This window comes from Emys orbicularis, chromosome 1 (genome assembly GCF_028017835.1).
Source record: "Emys orbicularis isolate rEmyOrb1 chromosome 1, rEmyOrb1.hap1, whole genome shotgun sequence".
NCBI classification, from domain to species: Eukaryota; Metazoa; Chordata; order Testudines; family Emydidae; genus Emys; species Emys orbicularis.
This window is the reverse complement of record NC_088683.1, coordinates 203,063,726-203,081,235: the sequence shown is the minus strand read 5'-3', so window position 1 is coordinate 203,081,235 and position 17,510 is coordinate 203,063,726. Positions and strand designations below refer to the sequence as shown.

At 42.3% G+C, this 17,510-nt stretch overlaps 1 protein-coding gene across 1 annotated transcript in view; it reads right to left on the bottom strand.

The window, feature by feature from the left end:
* Window positions 1–13,861: 13,861 nt before the first annotated feature.
* CLIC6 (chloride intracellular channel 6) overlaps window positions 13,862–17,510 on the bottom strand; it is a 53,870-nt gene continuing 50,221 nt past the window's right edge. The window contains exons 5-6 of the mRNA XM_065414120.1: window positions 16,652–16,833; window positions 13,862–14,023 (exon numbers count right to left, since the gene is read on the bottom strand). Coding sequence (XP_065270192.1) covers window positions 13,862–14,023; window positions 16,652–16,833 — 344 coding nt within the window. The remainder of the gene's footprint in view (window positions 14,024–16,651; window positions 16,834–17,510) is intronic.

Sequence of the window (17,510 nt, the reverse complement as noted above, 5' to 3'; positions counted from 1 at the left end):
GTCTGATTTCACTCACACCAGTGTAAATTGGAAGTCACCATTGATGTTCGTGGATTTAAACTGGTATAACACTGGTGTAAGTGAGAACAGAATCAAACCCATGGCAACTTAAGGCCTGATCCAAAGCCTGCTAAAGCTAATGGAAAGACTGAATGTCTTTAGTTTGATTTAGGACTATGCTTGTATCACCTTATAAAATGTACTGCAGGTGGGGCTGTTTACTGATGTTTTCTTCTGGTTTTTGATTGAGGGTCAGTTTCTGCCTGAAGTGTCTGGCATGATGTTGCTTGTGTACATTTCAGTAAGATTGGCTAGCTGTGACCCTTTCCTGATAATAAGGCTATCTCAGTGAGCAAAATGATCAACATGTAAATTTCCAAACTGCCAGCTTGTTGTGGAATTTGCTACCTTATTCTGTGGGTGCAGTGATCTGGGGGACCTGAGGCAGCTAGCATGTTCTGCCTCACACATCTTTCGACACATACTACCCAAGATTTGAGTCTTATTTAGCCAGATTGCTTTTTTTTTTAGACCACTGTATGCAAATATTGAGAGCTTGATTGTTCACTGCCTTGTAACTTGTGTAATCATTTATACCTGTGCAAATTAGAATGGTAGCATTTTATGGTCCCTTTGCATGTGTAAAAATGACACAAGGCTCCAAGCAGTGGAGAATCAGGCCCTGTATATTGCATTTCTTGACTCTCTAACTTTAACTGTGCAAACTCAGCATTGCTTTAATACAGGCCCCATTACTATCCTCGCTTACCTGTGAGTTGTGTCTGTTGTAAGAGAGGGACAAAACTAGGGGCCTGATCTAAAGCCCATTGAAGCCAGTGGAAAGAATCCCATTGATTTCAACAGGCTTTGGATCAAGCCCTAGGTGAACAGTCATTTTCATTCAGGATAAAATTCATTCAAATGCAGAGGGCCTGTCCAAATCAATGAAACATCACAGGGACACAGGGATCCGTGCTAGCAGACCCTAATACAAAACCAGGGTCTAAACTGCCCTCCTCTGCCACACTCCCCCATACAGCTTCCTTGTCTCCAACCCCAGTAATCCACAGCTTCAATTCCAGTGCCCTTACATCTCACCCTCAAAACAGTCAACGCTTTCTTTCTGCATAAATGAGCAATTCACTCAGACGATAACTGAGATAAATACATAGGCTAGTTGGTTATTTAATTTCTTGTCTGCAGTAAATTCTCTTATTAAATCTCTGCTGGATTCTGGCCTGCATTCTTTTGTTTTGCCCAAAGAAGAGACATGTTGTTCCTTTCAGAAGGAAAATGTACGTGCTGGACGACATCACAGCTTCTGTGTCTGCTAAAAGGATAATGATGCCCCATCCTCCTTTCACTTTCTAGTTTTACACCAGTGTAACTTCATTGGTTATTCCTGAGTTACACTGGCATGAAAAGAGTCCAGCCCAATGAATGGAAATTTAATTCGTATGTACTTTGCTTATTGCACTGAGACCCAAAAGGACTGGCAGAGATGACACTTTCCTATATCGTTTGCTATGGATCAGGACACATGGGCAAATGGAAGATAGACACACGGGTGGATTTAAGCAGCAAGCCACAACTTTATTAACTTAACCGGGCGGGGGGGGGGGGGGGGGAAACCACCCATCTCATGCACCAGCAAATCCTGCCGTCCTGCAACAAAACAGCAGCACGTGAATGCACACTACAGAGCTTTCAGTGTGTGGTAACACAGTCCACATGGAGAGTTAGTGAGAGCCACACTGCAGTGCTGTAGATTCACACCCTGGCTCGCCACGCACTAACTCTCTGTATAGAAAAGCCCTTACTCTGAGCACTTAGTAGCTTCTGACTCTAGGTTGCTCTCTTATGATTTAAAGCAGATTTAAGAAAAAAAAACCCTATAAATTATGCAATTTTTTTCTGAAATTCCCAGCAAGGCTACTCCACCTCAGTTCCCTCTTCTGGGCATCGATGATGATGATGATTTGTATTGCAGGCTCCATTGTGCTAGGTGCTGTCCAAACATATAACAAAGAGACGGCCCCTGCCCCAAAGAGCTTACAATTTAAATAGAAGATGAGCGACAACAGCTGGATACAACAAACAGGCAGGGGGAGCACAAGGAAACAACAAGGCAGTGCTGGCTAGCATGATAAGCAGTGGCCACTGCACAACGGCTGCGTAACCGTTGTGCTTTGTGCTTTATTCTAAATTTTTTCTTTCAAAAAGTTCTTAAAATCAGGGGTATGGCATGGAGAAGGGCCCCAGACACAAATTCAAAGGGCAGGGGAGGTTCTCTGCACACTTTGAAGCACCCCCTCCCGTCCCCGTTCCTTCTGTCACACATTCAAAATGTCCGTCCCATCTGACAGCATGCTCTCCTTATTCCCCACCCTGATTCCCAGTGCCTCTGCCCTTCTCCTCCAGTTGGAAAGGCCTTCACCCCAAGGAGCCTCGTGCAGTTCTGGGACTGCTGCACTGGGATTTACATCCAGGACTAAACTATATTAACACAATGGATGAGAGTATGAGCTAATGGTCTGAACACAGGCACGGGAGCCACGTACTCATGTATTCTCAGTTTTGACACTAATGTCCTTTGTCACCTCAGTTAAGTCATTTAACATCTCTTCTTCATTTTCCACATCTGTAAAAGGGTGACCCGGCAACTCAGTGAATGACACTTATTGAGGGTGGGCAGTAATATACACCTCAAATCAAAACAGAAAAAGGAGCGAGGGAAATGGCCTTGATGGAAGGCCTCTACTGTGTCGGGGGCCTGTTTTGCAGATCTCTACTCATACAAGTAGGCCTACTGGTTTCAGTGGGTGAGTATGGACAATTCCCACCCATAGGAGCTTGTAGGGTTGATTTCTTGGTGTACTTACATGATGTGCCCCTTCCATCTATATATCCTCCTTACTATCCCCCACCAAAATGAGACTCTTCCAGCAGTTTTGTCAAATGGTGCGTCACAATTAAGTTTGCAAGAAAGCAGATACCATCTCGCAAAAGAAAAGCCGCTAAATGTTTCCCCCCCCCCCCCTTTGCATTTCAGCTTATGCCAAGATGTTTGGGAAGAAAGTCAAAATGGTAAGACCAATTCTATATTTTCTTAATTTCCAGCTCTAGTCATCATCTAATACTTGTAAAATTCACCTCCTCACCCCACAGTTGGTTCACTAATGGCTGGCTATTTATTTCACTGCTTCTCTGGATTTTTTGTGTTCCTAGCTTTTAGAAATTGTATTATTCAAATTGTCCTTCGTGTGTTTCATTTGGGGCAGGAAGGTTTAAATGAAGGGCAGTCCAATCCCCTTGCCCATCGAGAAGGTGCTGCTGAGTTGAGCAAGGATCTCCTGGATATAAATCTTCTAAGTGGGAAGAACTTCAGGAAGTCAGCACCACAATCCCCTAGGAAATCCAAGAAGAGAGGTAGGACTTCCAGCAGTGTGATGATGTACCCTGCTCACCTCAGTGCTGGGTCACTTTGATACCTGATACATTGCAAGCTTATTGTAATTTGGTGCTTGTGGAAGGTGCTAGATTAACCACACTGGAGACTGGACTCTTCTAGCCACAGAAGAGTAGAGCATAGGCAGAAGCATCCCCACACTGCTTCTCACTAATGGATTTCCACCCTGGCTTCAATAGATGAACAGATAGTTCCCTCTCTCTGGCCATCTATTCTTTGGTCTTTGCGGAAAGTGCCAAGTGGCATTCATGACGCCCTCTTCTGTGATGTGGATATCTGTTGCCTAGAAACTGGACTGAAACCACCAAATCCATTCAATATAAAAGCCACTGAACAGTCATCAGACAGTAGCCTTCTGTTTCCTTGAGTCATATTTGGACTTGTGTCCCAGAGGTGAAAGGATTTGTAGCTTCGCTTCCTCAGATCCATCCACAAATTAATTATAAATTTTATACCAAGAAGGTTAGGTTCCAGGGGCCGGGGCACTAGCTTGGGACTCATAGACTTTAAGGCCAGAAGGGACCATCATGATCATCTAGTCTGACCTCCTGCACATTGCAGACCACAGAACCTCACCCACCCACTCCTGTAATAGACCCCTCACCTTTGGCTGAGTTACTGAAGCCCTCAAATCATGGTTTAAAGACTTCAAGTTACAGCGAATTCATAATTTACACTAGTTTACACCTGCAAGTAACTCATGCCCCATGCTGCAGAGGAAGGCAAAAAAACCCCAAGATCTCTGCCAATTTGACATGGGGGAAAAATTCCTTCCCAACCCCAAATATGGTGATCTGTTAGACCCTGAGCAAGTGGGCAAGACCCACCAGCCAGACACCTGAGAAAGAATTTGCTGTAGAGCCCTCCGAATCTAGTGTCCTGTCTGTGGCTGTTAGCGATATTTGCTACTAGCAGTCACAGATGGGCACCATGTCACATCTCATCATACCATCCCCTCCATAAACTTGTCAAGTTCAGTCTTGAAACCAGTTAGGTTTTTTGCCCCCACTGCTCCAGTTGAAAAGCTGTTCAAGAACTTCACTCCTCCAATAGTTAGAAGCCTTCTTCTATTTTCAAGCCTAAACTTGTTAATGGGCAGCTGATATCCCTTTGTTCTTGTATCTACATTGATGCTTAACCTAAATAACTCCTCTCTCTCCCTTGTATTTATTCCTCTGATGTATTTATCGATTGGTTAAGCTAAACAAGCCAAAAAGTTTTCCATTCCTCTGATCAACCTAGTAGCCCTTTTCTGTACCTTTTCCACTCTAAATGCGTCTTTCTTAAAGATGGGGGAACAGAATTGCACACAGTATCCCAGATGAGGTCTCACTAGTGCCTTGCATAATGGTAATAACTCTTCCCTATCTCTACTGGAAATACCTCGCCTGATGCATCCTAGGATTGTATTAGCCTTTTTCACAGAGGCATCACATTGGCGGCTCATAGTCATCCTATGATTGATCAATTCACCCAGATCTTTCTCGTCCTCTGTCACTGCCAACTGATCGGTCCCCAGTTTATAGCAAAAAAAATTGTTTTTAGTCCTTAAGTGCATGACCTTGCACTTTGCACTCTTAAATTTCATCCCATTTCTATTACTTCAGCTTTCGAGGTCATCCAGATCGTCTTGTGTGATATTCTGGTCCTCTTCTGTATTGGCAATACCTCCCAACTTTGTGTCATCCACAGTCTTTATTAACACATTCCTGCTTTTTGTGCCAAGGTCAGGAGACTTGAGTTCAATTCCCTGCTCACACCACAGACCTTCTGTCTGACTTTTGGCCAGTGACACAGTCTTTCTACGCCTCAGTTTCCCATGGGTAAAAGGGGGCTAATGGTGCTTTCCTACCTCACGCGGCTGTTGTGGAGATAAATATACTGAAGATTGTGAGAGGCACAGACACTAAATTTAGTTTTGGGGGGGAAATCAAAATGAAGTATTTCAAAAATATCAGTGTTCCATTTCAACATTTTTGGCACAAAACATTTTGATTTTTCATTTCAAAATGACTTTTTGTTTCAAAATTTATTTTATATAAAAAAAAATTTTCAAGTGTAAAAATCTGACCAAAATGTTTTGATTTTATTGAAACAAAATTATTTGACCCAAACAATATTGTTCAGAATTTTATTTCACAGGAAATTTTGAAATGTTTGTGTTTCATTTTGGAATGATATTTTTTTCAAAATAGTGGATTTTCCAGTGAAACAAAAAATCAGGTTCCCATGCAACTCTAGTCATATAATTTAGCTAGATAGATATGATCAGTTTATGGTCATAGTTGGTGAGAGCAAGCAGCATGCATTTGATAAGCATGAGTATATTTTCTATAAATGTGTGTGTATTATACATAAGTATGTATAGGAGCTTATATAATAGATGACCTGGTGCTCACAGATTGGTGGGATTATAGCATCAGAAATAGCTCCAAGCTCTCCCTCCTCCTTGCTCCCTGTTTTCCTCCTTTTCACTTCCCTGTCCCTCCATCTTCCCCTTTTTCACCCTTTTTCTCTTTTCCAAGTTCCTTCCAATTCCCTTCCTTAGGGTTTATGTCCTCACTAGGTCTAAAAGGCAATAATTAATCACACACAATTGACCTCATGTAAGAATGACATTCCATCCAGCAGAGGGCAGTGTTGTGAAGCTAGAGAGAGACACGTAAATTTTGGTAGTGTATTGTAGACTAGATCATACCTCATCAACTGTTGTTATTTGAAGCATTAGGATAATTCAGTGTGATTTTTATCACGTCTCATATGTGGTGTGCTTCTTAATGTCCCAGGTCTTGGAATAAGACTCTCGGCACTTTCATTTTTCAAAAAATAAGAGTCTAGGCCTTGAGGGGGCAGAGAAAAACTTGAATACATGACCCAAGTGCACCCTGAAGACTCCAGAAATCAAATCAATACTGTTTTTAATATCTGATCTTTTTAAGCCAATTTCAACATTTTGGAGGTCTGATTCATGATTTTTGAATGCATGGGGCTGGTAATACTGGAAGATAAAAACTGAAGCTGAGATGATTGATAGGAGTACCTACTACTGAGTGCAGCTATACAGCACTTCAACACAATGGACTGTATTCCTAATATACGACTAGAGTAAAAATGACAAATGACAAGAAAAACAATTTTTAAAAACCAAAAAATATACTGTCATGGTTCTGAAGCACATTAGTTCCCTTTCGGGTCCCTCTGGGTTTTTCTACTCTGCAATTAGACACCGGTGGCTGGCCCGTGCCAACTGACTCGGGCTCAGGGACTGTTTAATTGCAGCGTAGATGTTCAGCCTGTTTGCTAATCAGGATAGGCAGGATTTTCAAGAGCACTCAGTGCTGACTACAGTTGGTTGAAGAAATTTCACCAAAACATTTTTTCAATGGGAAATGGCTTTTCAAGCACATTTTTTGTTTTGGTTGATTTTTTTTCCCAATGAAAAACTGAATTTCAACATCTGAAAGATGGTTCGGTTTCTTCCGCCCACCCACCTCTGTTTCCTATTTCCTTCCCCCGCCTTCCCTTTTCTAGTGAGTGTGAGTGGGGGTGGGGGTAAAGAAGAAGGGAGAGAAAGGGAGCAATAAAACCAGGGGAAAACAAAATCATTTGTTTGAAAACTGATTTTTTTTGTTCGTCAGTTTAACCAAAAAACTGAAACAATCTGTAAATTTTCAAATAAAATGAAATTTTCTTTTAACTTTTTCACAGACGGTATGTGCTATTTTCTAACCAGCTCTACCTTTGATCTAACTGGGGTCCCATTAGTGATAATACTCCCATTAACTCAATAGGAGCAGAGGCAGCCCAGAGCTTGAGTGCTGTAAAAAAAAAAAAATCACACTCCTGTTTCCTACAAAGCAGCGTGTTGCTAGTCAGGGTGAACAGAATGACTTCATGCCCACATGTGGGTAATTTCACTTCTTTGTTTCATCACTGTCACTCATAGGCGGGGCCTGGAACTGGCCGACACCCCAACTACAGGTCACCTAGAGAAGTTATTCCAGCTGAAGCTGCAGATTCTGTAGAACTGCATAAGAGGCCAGATTGCCCTAAGCCAAGATTGCTGACAGAATGCAGGATGCTTTGCAGCTCCCTGCCATAAAACTCATTATTAAGTAGGGATTGCTTTGCTTACTCTGCCACGAGTTAGAGCCTCTGGAAGGCCTTGGATATTTTCTGATGGTTTGAAACTTAAGAGTCCTTCCTCACCTTGGAAGTTATTAGTGGTCATTTTGTCCTTAAGAGCTTAAAATTGACTATAGATACTTAAACTCTAGCGAGTTGCAAAGAGTCGGTGAGTTTTAAAAATTCAGTATGTTGATTCACGTAACATGGAGAATGGGGTGCAATTAGATACTGTGCAATTATGCAGGGTTTTTTTTTTATTGCTTTAAAGTTATTTCAAAGGAGAATGCACAAGGTGAAATATATTGCAGTGTATTTTAACTATGTATTTTGTTCAATTTCAGCCTGCTTTTGGAAATACTGTGTTCAGAGCAAGTAGATTTTAGCCCTTCAATCAACGGACCATTTTGGTGACTAAGGAATTTGACCCTGACAAAGAAATCTTCAAAATCTGAAGCCTTTTCCACACAAACAATTAAACAGCAAGTAATAAAGTAACTATTTGACCATATTTGCCTTGCGTATGATATGTATTTAAAGGAAAAATGTAAATATTTTTATTTAAAATAATATAATAAAATAATTTTTGTACAAGCAAGATTGTATAACAAAATTTCTTAACCTAATATACACTGTAGGTATCTTTGGAGAAAATACTAGGCCCCTTGCTCTGCACTTTGAAAGAAATAGCAAACCAGAATTTATTTCTGCTTTTATTATAGTTGGAGTTTCACATATACTCTTAAAGCATGATCCCAATGCTGCAACCCTAGTTATACAACCAGTCTGGCTGAAATCAACGAACATCATTTCTCTTTACTGATACCTGAAGGAGGCTCAGGGGATCTCTATGAACAAAGATCCTCTCATGGAGTTGGCATCTCGGAGATTCCCCATGGAGTCCCTTCAGAGTAGTGGGTGGGGTTTCCCTTGTGAAAAGCACTGCAGGGCCCGCCAGTTCCCAGACCAGGCAGTTCCTGGTGCAGGAATCTGAGGGAGACAAGGCTATCCCTGTGGAAGCCCTGTGCTAGCAGGGACTCCCACCACCTGCATTGTCCTCAGAACTGCCCAAGGCTGTCATATCTTTGGGTTTTTTTGGCCGACCCACTCCTTTCCCCCTCCTGCCAACTCTAACCCTCTTCTCCGCTGGGAGCCCCACACAGATGCTCCATGGGGTCTGGAGATGGAGAAATGTGGCAAGGAGGAGACTGATCTATGCTTCCGGATCTAGGGAGTGAGCCAGTGGAACTTCCTGTGTGACTAAATGTTGAAGGTCCAGGCCCCACAAGCCTGATTTTCAGAGGTGCTGAGTGTCCACAATTCTGTTTGAAGTCAAGGGGAATTGCAGATGCTCAACACCTCTGAAAATCAAGCCCTGTGAAAATTTGTTTCAGATGAGACTGTTTCATTTTTCCTTTAGGCTTTTAGCAAGTGACATTACTGCAGCTTTTTGTTTGAGAAGCAAAAACCTAATAATATACGGTACATCGACACTGCAAAAACCCCCCCGAGACAGCGAGTCTCAGAGCCCGAATCAACTGACTCAAGCTTGGACCGCTCATGCTATGGAGCTAAAAGTAACAGTGTAGCTGTAGCCACTCAGGCTGCAGCTGGAGTGGTGATAGATGTAAACAGTGGGTGCCTAACCACTAGCCTTAGGCAGGAGATAAGTGCCCAGTGCCTAGAGGGCAGCAGCAATGCACATGCTCAGCATATGTTTATACTGTGGCTGGGAGTGTGCTTCCCAGTTCAGCTAGGCAGACAGTCCTAGCTCTGTTTGAGTTAGTATGCTAAAAATAGCAGTGAAGCTGGGATAGCACAGGCTAGCCACCCGAGTATGTACCCCGAGGTTCCAGGCATCTTTGTACCCAGGCAGCTAGCCCAAGCTGCCACCTGGGCTATTCCCAGCTACACTGCGACTTTTAGCTTGAGCAGAGCTAGCTTGTGTCTGTCTACCCAAGCAGGGAACCTCACTTCCACCTGCTGCGTAGACAGATGTACCCTAAGAGCCAGAAACATAAGCACCAAAGGAACATTTACCCTGAAAACTTTGGCGCCAAGTGAGTTGAGGCACCTACAGTATTCGGCAGGAGTTTTGTGGATCACGTTGGAGCCTAAAACTGGAAATTTGGTGCCTGAACAGAAGATTTAGGTGCCTGAGTCTTGTGTTTTAAGTTCCTAAGTACCTTTGTGGATCAGAGCCATAAATGTTTTTGCAGATGCTGTAAGACAAGGGAGGAATTCATGTGGGGCCTAGTGCTGCTGGACAAGAAAGAGTAGAGGCAGCGTGATGTAAAATGAATAGCACACCAACCTGATAATAAGGAGCTCTGAGTGGTTCTGTCACAGACCTGTAGTGTGCTCACGGGCAATGCATTTTGCCTGTTTCCCTTGTTTTCTATTTGTTCCCCAGGCTGTGCAGCATGTTCATCCATACTTTATTAATTGCAGGATTGGAGCCTGGGATTGTAAGTTCTTTGGGGAAGGTGATGTCTCTTACAGGGCATTTCTACAGTGCCTAGTAGAATGGGACCTCTTAGCACAACTTTAGTACAAATCATTTATAACAGTAACCAGAGAGTGGGCTGGACCAAAGAGGGAGCTGTTTCACCTCTGATTGCAGTGATATCTGGTGCCACCTTGATGAACAGATCCCAGCATATGATCAAAAACAGTTAAACACAAAACAAGAACTTTTTTATTTTTACAATTACCCTGTGGCTGAGACTGAGACCATACCTTATCACGTATGTATTGCCAGAGCACTACCCAATTCCCCATTAAGTTTGTTCCCAAATAAGTGGTAAGAGTGTTTCTCTGTTGTTAGTTTGGTTTGAGCTTTTACAAGAACGCTTGACTATGCTGCACTGATGTCCCATAAATAGAAAAATTAAGCACTGAAAAGGGCAGCTGAATTAAAGTAGGTTAATGAGGGAGGTGGAGTTCCCAGCCTAGGGCATTTCCTATGTGTAGGATAGTAGAGCACAGCCAGCTGTGGGGAATTTATTAATTCCCCTTGCTAGTGCAGGAGGGAGGTTTATCCCACTGGGAGGTGAATGTGGTCGTGAGAAGATGGATCTCTGAAGGGGACTGGCGCTGAGGTGAGGTCTTATCCCTCCCTCTGGGATTTGTTTAAAGCAATCCTTTGCTTTGGCTGAGGGAAAACAGGTTGTTGTTGTTGCAATTGGCTTTTAAAGGGGCAGGGCATTTAGTTTTCTGTTCTAGCGTGAGGCATGCCCCAATGAGCTGTGTGGAATCCTTTTCTGCCCCAGCTGGCCTGTCACAGAATATGTCTTTCTCATTCTGCTTTTAAAGCCCATCACAAACGTGAAGGCTTCATTTGTTGCAATCTGGTGTATCATTTATATGTATGGGACATAGGATTGTCAACCCTCCAGGACTGTCCCGGAGTGTCCAGGAATTAAAGATTCATCTTTAATTAAAGATAATGTGTGATGAAACCTCCAGGAATTCATCCAACCAAAGTTGGCAACCCTAATTGGACAGACAGCTAATTAGAGTTGATCAAGAACTTTCCGTTGTTTGAAATGTAGGTGAAATTATTTTTGCATTTTTTGTGAAAAGTTGTTGCTATTTTGACCATCATTATATAATATAAATCTTTGTTAAAATTTAAATGAAAATGTTTCACAAAAAATTATGAAAAATTTTCAGTTTTCTACACTTTTTGACCATCCCTGCTTATACTATCATCTAACTATATTTCCTGAAATCTTTAACTCCCGGTTGTATTCTGTTCTTTCAGTAGCACTATATATGAGGCTGAGGTTGGCCCCAATCCTGCAATTTACTCCACCCAGGAGAAATGAAGTGTAGGATTGGGGCCATAAACCTCTTCCTCCAGCTGGATGGAAGAGGAGCATGGGAATAACAAAAAACAGATTTCAGTCTTATCCAGGGACAAAGCCCCTCCATCTCAGCAAACTATCCAGAATGATGTAGGATTTTAAATATATATATATTACTTTCTACATATCCAGGGTATGCCCCCTTTGGCTGAAAGGAATGAGACTGCAGGCTCAGAAGAGCACAGGGCACAAACTTGAGGGTGGTTTGTGCCTAAGTGAGGGCCCCAGTTGACCTAAAGGCAAAAAAAAAAAAAAGTAAAGCACATATAACAGACCGTATTACATAGTAATGTTGAATTTCATATTGATTAAAGGTGGATAATAGCTGATAGTCTTTATTGAATTAAAAAATGTAGCTAACACAGTAAACCATTATCAGTTGAATCAGCAATAAGCCACACACACACACACTTCTGAGCAGCAAGACTGGGGATTGAATCCTGAAATCAGGTCTGTGTGTGCAGATCCTTGCACCCGTGTGGGACTGATTGCAGGACGGGGCCTAAAATGTTCTTCCAGTTCTTAAAGACAAATCAAGGTTTTGTTAATTTCATCTCTCTCTCTCAAAATCCCAGCTAATGATAGACTGCAGGTAGTCAGGAAACTGGCACTGAAATAAACACAGGATATTCAATTTACTTATCAATTTGTGTATTTTCTGTTCAAATTTGTAAGGCATATGAAAAGATTATATAGAATATATATATATGTATGTTGGAAAATACAAAGCAGCAGTTAGTAACATTTGGTGAGTGATTGCTCAGCTATCAACCCCAATATTTAAGTTCTGTACTGCAAAACAGGTTTAAGTGTCTGTTTTCTCTAAAGAAAACAAAATAAAAATTCAATATTTAACACTGTTTAAAAATAACTGAGATACAAGATATGCATCAGAAGTGAGTATTTTTATAATTAAACAGTGCAGACAAAGTATACCTGAAAACTGGAAATATACAATCAAGTACAACTTGTAAGAAAAGTAGATGTCTGCTTGATATGGAATAGGTTGTCTATTCTAAAATAGAGGGTGTTTTTTGTTTTTTTTTAACGTAGCTATTATAGTAGACACTTTGATCTATTTCATATCTATCTAGTATGCATGGATCTCCTGCATCTTTAGATGCACATAACCCTATCAAAAATATATTGTGCAAAAGCATCAGAGACTGACTCCCTGGTGACCATAGGGGTAACACAGCTTTGGTAGCTGGGCTGGAGCTCTTGCTCCCAGGCAAGTGCAGGGGCTGTGGTTTGCACAGGTTGTGCCTCTGAGGGCTGTACCAGCAGAAAGCAGCCTCTGTGGCAGTAGCCCAATCATGTTCCATAGACCTCCGATGGTATGTTCCCTGTTCCAAGGGAATGGGGTATTCTCACTGGTACTGGTTGTACAGCACATTCTGGAGTTCAGTCAGGAAGAAGGAAAGGGCTACCTCCTAAATAGCCCTCCTGCCCCCATATTCATTACTTTCCAATACCAAGTAGGAGTCGAGGAGGGGGCCTCAGTTCAGTAATCGGGGCAGGGAGGTTTTCCATTTCCTCTCCCAGTGCAGGGGGCAGGACCCCTCTCTTTTCACTTATACCAAGTAACTTTATTGCATAGTTCACAGGTCAGCTGCAATATTTATTCCTCTCCACTTCTAGGGCAGGAGGAAGTCCCATGGGTTGTGCAGATCTTAGAGAGATGAGGGCTAGACATATACAGAATAGGGACTTGTGCAGTGTGGGAAACAGGGTTTTTGTTGAACTGATCCACAGCTCCCTGGCATATAGAGTTGTTGCTTTTGAAAGGGGGAGTTGGTTCCACATCAAACCAGATCTTTCACCTGGATAAACCAGCCTGGTGTGCAGCCAACAGCAATAGTGCTGTCTTCCAAGATTTATGCAGCCCAGAAGGTCACAGATACTTTCTGTTAGGTACATCTTGAGAGAAAAATGTTCCTCTGCCTCTCAGACAAATCTCTAGGTCAACTGTCAGTTTTGACAATAGCGCTGAAATAAACTGAGAAATTAGGGGCAGCAATAAGCACGCTAGATGTTTAAGAAGTAGGGAATATTACTCTCAAAATTAAGTATTTTTACCATGAGTAACCAGCCACATTATAATAATTGTGTGCCTAGCCCATTACTGTAATTTCAACAAATGTTTGAATTTTGATCTGATACCTTTAACACAGAATGTGTAACACACGTGTGTGTGTGTGCGCACGCATGTGTAGACACACACAAGCAGATATACATACATATAATTTAAGAGTGAGCTTAATATAATGCAAGAAAAGAAAAGGATTGGCCAGTCACAGAATTTAAAATTATGCTGCATAATGTACACTGTTTTTATCTTGGTTTGTTCCCATCCAGCTCTCTGAAGAAATGTAGAATAGAGATATCTTTTAATCCATCACTTCATTCTCTTTGCAACATCCAAATATGCAAACTCAATTTCTCGATCGGCAGGACAAGTATTTGTGAATTCATCTCTAGCATAAGCACTGTTCAAATATCTCCAGATCCCAGTCATTTCAGGTGGAAACTCAAAATTCTTATATTTTTTTGCAACAACCTTAAAAAAATAAAGAAAAAAAAAGATTGCTAGAGGCATGAGCTGTGTAAACAAAGTGCACACAATGCTTGTAATCAATAGGTTTCTTCAATTCTTCTGTCTTAGCAATCCATTTTTGATGTTTTAAATTTTGAAAAAAAAGACAGAGGAGAAAGATAACAGACGTGGGGAGGCTGGTTAGTTAGGGTATGTCTACACTACCCGCTGGATCGGCAGGCAACGATCGATCCAGCGGGGATCGATTTATTGTGTCTAGTCTAGACACAATAAATCAACCCCCGAGCGCTCTCATGTCGTCTCCTGTACTCCACCGCTGCGAGAGGCACAGGCCGAGTCGACAGGGGAGCGGCAGCAATCGACTCACCACGGTGAAGATGTCAACGTACTTAGATCAACTTACCGTGGTTTCAGCTACATTATTTACGTAGCTGAAGTTGTGTTACTTAGATCGATCCCCCCCTAGTGTAGACCAAGCCTTAGAGAGGGACTGTCAAGTAGTTTAAGCTAAAAAATGTAGGTTTTGGGGTGAAAAGACTTTACAAAACCAAATAACTGAGATTTTCAAAGCTGCCTAAGGACTTTGGTTGCCCAATTCCCATTCATTTCTAACTGCATACCCAAATTCCGTAGGTGGATTTCAAAAGCCCACCGACCATGAACAGAAATCTTTTAATAGATGTTTGGTTGATATTTTAAGGCAAAGAGCTTATTTGGAACATATACAACTTGTGACACATGCCAGTTTTAATTAATACTTACTTCACATACTGAAACTTGAGATAAAAGATATTAGAGGAATATACCCTACCAGAGGTGATCTAAAACTAAGATGGAAGCAAATTTTGAATAAAAAATGCACTTGCGTACTCACAAATGATGTGTCAACTGTACCTTCCCCCTCACTGAAAGACTTTGCCTGCTCAGGTAAAAGCACAGCTCCTGCACCTCTGGGTCCTGCTACCTGACACAGCAGTCAACCTGCATGGGCTTAGGCATTGACAGGAGAGGGCACTACAGAGAGAGTTCATTGCCTGTGAGAAGTACCGAAGAACTCACACGTCAAATTTCAGCCCCAAATTTATGAGGGAATAATGAAAGAGAAAAATATTCAGAATCAGTCCATATATGGCAATTGGGTGGGCGCAGTCCCCACCTCAGGGAACCGGGCAGACTTAGGAAGGCATGTAAGGCCAGAATGTCATTATGTGTGTGAGAGTTGGGGGAATCTGTCTGGCGTCTGATGGATTTCATTTTGTTTTATGAGGGGGTGCATAGCTATTGGGGAGACTTGGGGGATCAGCACTGGTCTTGGGCCTAGGGCCATTGGACCTCAGGGTTCCACAGCCCAAGAAGAGGTACTAGACACGTACTCTGTACCCTAGGAGTCTGCCAGAGAGGCTGGATGCTGCTCTGACCCAGTAGACTAGGAAGCAGTTGGGATCCAGCAGTTGTGTCCAATAAAGCAGCCTGGGCCTGAATGCACAAAAGGCATGAGTCAGGGGTGGGGGCAGAGGAGGACCTCCCTCATAACTTTTAGCCCAATGGTTAGGGTACTCACTTGGGATAAGGGAGACCCCTGCCTCACCTCAGGGGGAAAAGGGATTTGAACAGGGATCTGCTACCTCTCAGGAGAGTGCTCCAACCATCAGGCTATGAAATATTCTGATGTAGAGAGTCCCTCAATCTCGCCTACTTAAGCTGTTGCACGGTGGATAAATAATGAAAGACTCATTGGAGCAGGGGGGCCAGATCCTAGGTCTCCCATATCCTCAGTAAGTGTGCTAACCACCAGGCTACAGAGTCATGATCATGCGTGTACTTTCTCTGGTCCAAATGCCTCTTAGAGTGAAAGCGAGAGAGCGAGTGAGCACATGTACCTTTTCAGGCCCCACAGGTGAGTTAAACAACCAAACATATGACTTCCCCTGGTTTGTGAATCACTCTGGGGCTTAGGCAGAAGCTAGGCATCCAGATGCCCACAAGGAGGCAACAGGGTGCATGCTTAGAGGCAGAAACGTAGGTGCCTAAGGAACTTTTACTGCAAAAACCTAGACATCGAGTGAGATTAGGCACTTACAGGTTTCAGCGAGAGTTTTATGATCACACAGTGGTCCCAAAACTGGAACTAAGACACACAAAACAAGGACTTAGGCTCCTAACTCCTTTTGTGCATTCAGCCCCTTGTGCCCAGCTACAAGGAGGACCTCGGCGATGGCCATAACAATGTGACTGTAGCCAAGGCAGTAATGCTATCCTGGAATCAATAATAGCCTCCACTGCTGCCTAATGTGAGAGGCTGCAGAGCATCTATCTGCTAGCAGCAGCACTCTTAGCTAAAGTATTTATTTTTAGCTAGGTCATCTAACAAGGAGTGTGGAATCTAGACATTAGGAATTATATTGTCAGATAAAAAAATGGAATTAGGGCATTATGCTGTTGTTTGAGTAACCCCAAAGGATATTAGACATGCTAGACTAAATTTTACTCTGACTCACATTCTCACCCTGGGTTGAGATAGCATTTGTGTGTCTGTTTCAGTAAAGATGTGGTATTTTTTTTGTCATTTTTAAATGCACTTGTGCATCAGTGTTGCCAGTCTTTGCACATCATAGAAGAGAAAATCCAAACCTTAATGATGTGGAGCTTTGGTAAGAGGTTGCAGTCTGCTAAAGTGAGCTCATCTCCATCCAGGAATTTCCTGCTGGAAACAGTGATGTCTTCAGTGCTATAGGCATCAATTTCATCAGGCAAGGGGGTATTTAAATAGTTATCCAGCCTCCTTAGAGCCTTAAGTAAGGATTTTTCCAAATCTAGAGTCAGAAAAATAGAGATTAGAGAAAAGTGAACTGAGTTCACTCTAAAAGTAGAAGAAACCCAGGAGATCGGATATTTCCAAACACTAAGCCCACTCACATGGAAGTTCTCCCATGCCAACCTCAATGCATAGGAAAAACTCTTGTCATATTCCCTTATTCTAATTCAAATCCCTCCTGAGAACTACCTGTGCTAGGATGGTTATAAATCATTTCCATCTGACATTAGTTAGTTAGGCAACAGGTGAGCTGTGACTTCTGTTTTTTTTCCTAATCTGTTCAGTTTATTATTACCCCATTCTCTGAAACCATACACATCGTTTATCCGTTTCTGCCATTAATCCTATCTGAAATGTAGGCCTAGTCTACACCAGAAAAGGTTTGCCAGTATAGCATTTACAGCCTACTGTAAATGCAGCTTCTGTTGGCAGAAGAGTGCTTTTTCTGGTATAGCTCACGCTGGTTCCTCAAGCAAAATAAGCTCCATCAGTAAAAGCACTTTTATGCTGGTTTAACTGCATCTACACAAGGGATAGAAATGTCATTAAAAAATCACCTCCCCCATAACCGGTAATACTCTGGAGGCAAAAGTTTTAAGTGTGTACCTGTCCATAGAGCTCTCTGGGATATAATGTTTGTTAAGTACAGCTGCCGTATCTGTACCCTCTCCAGCA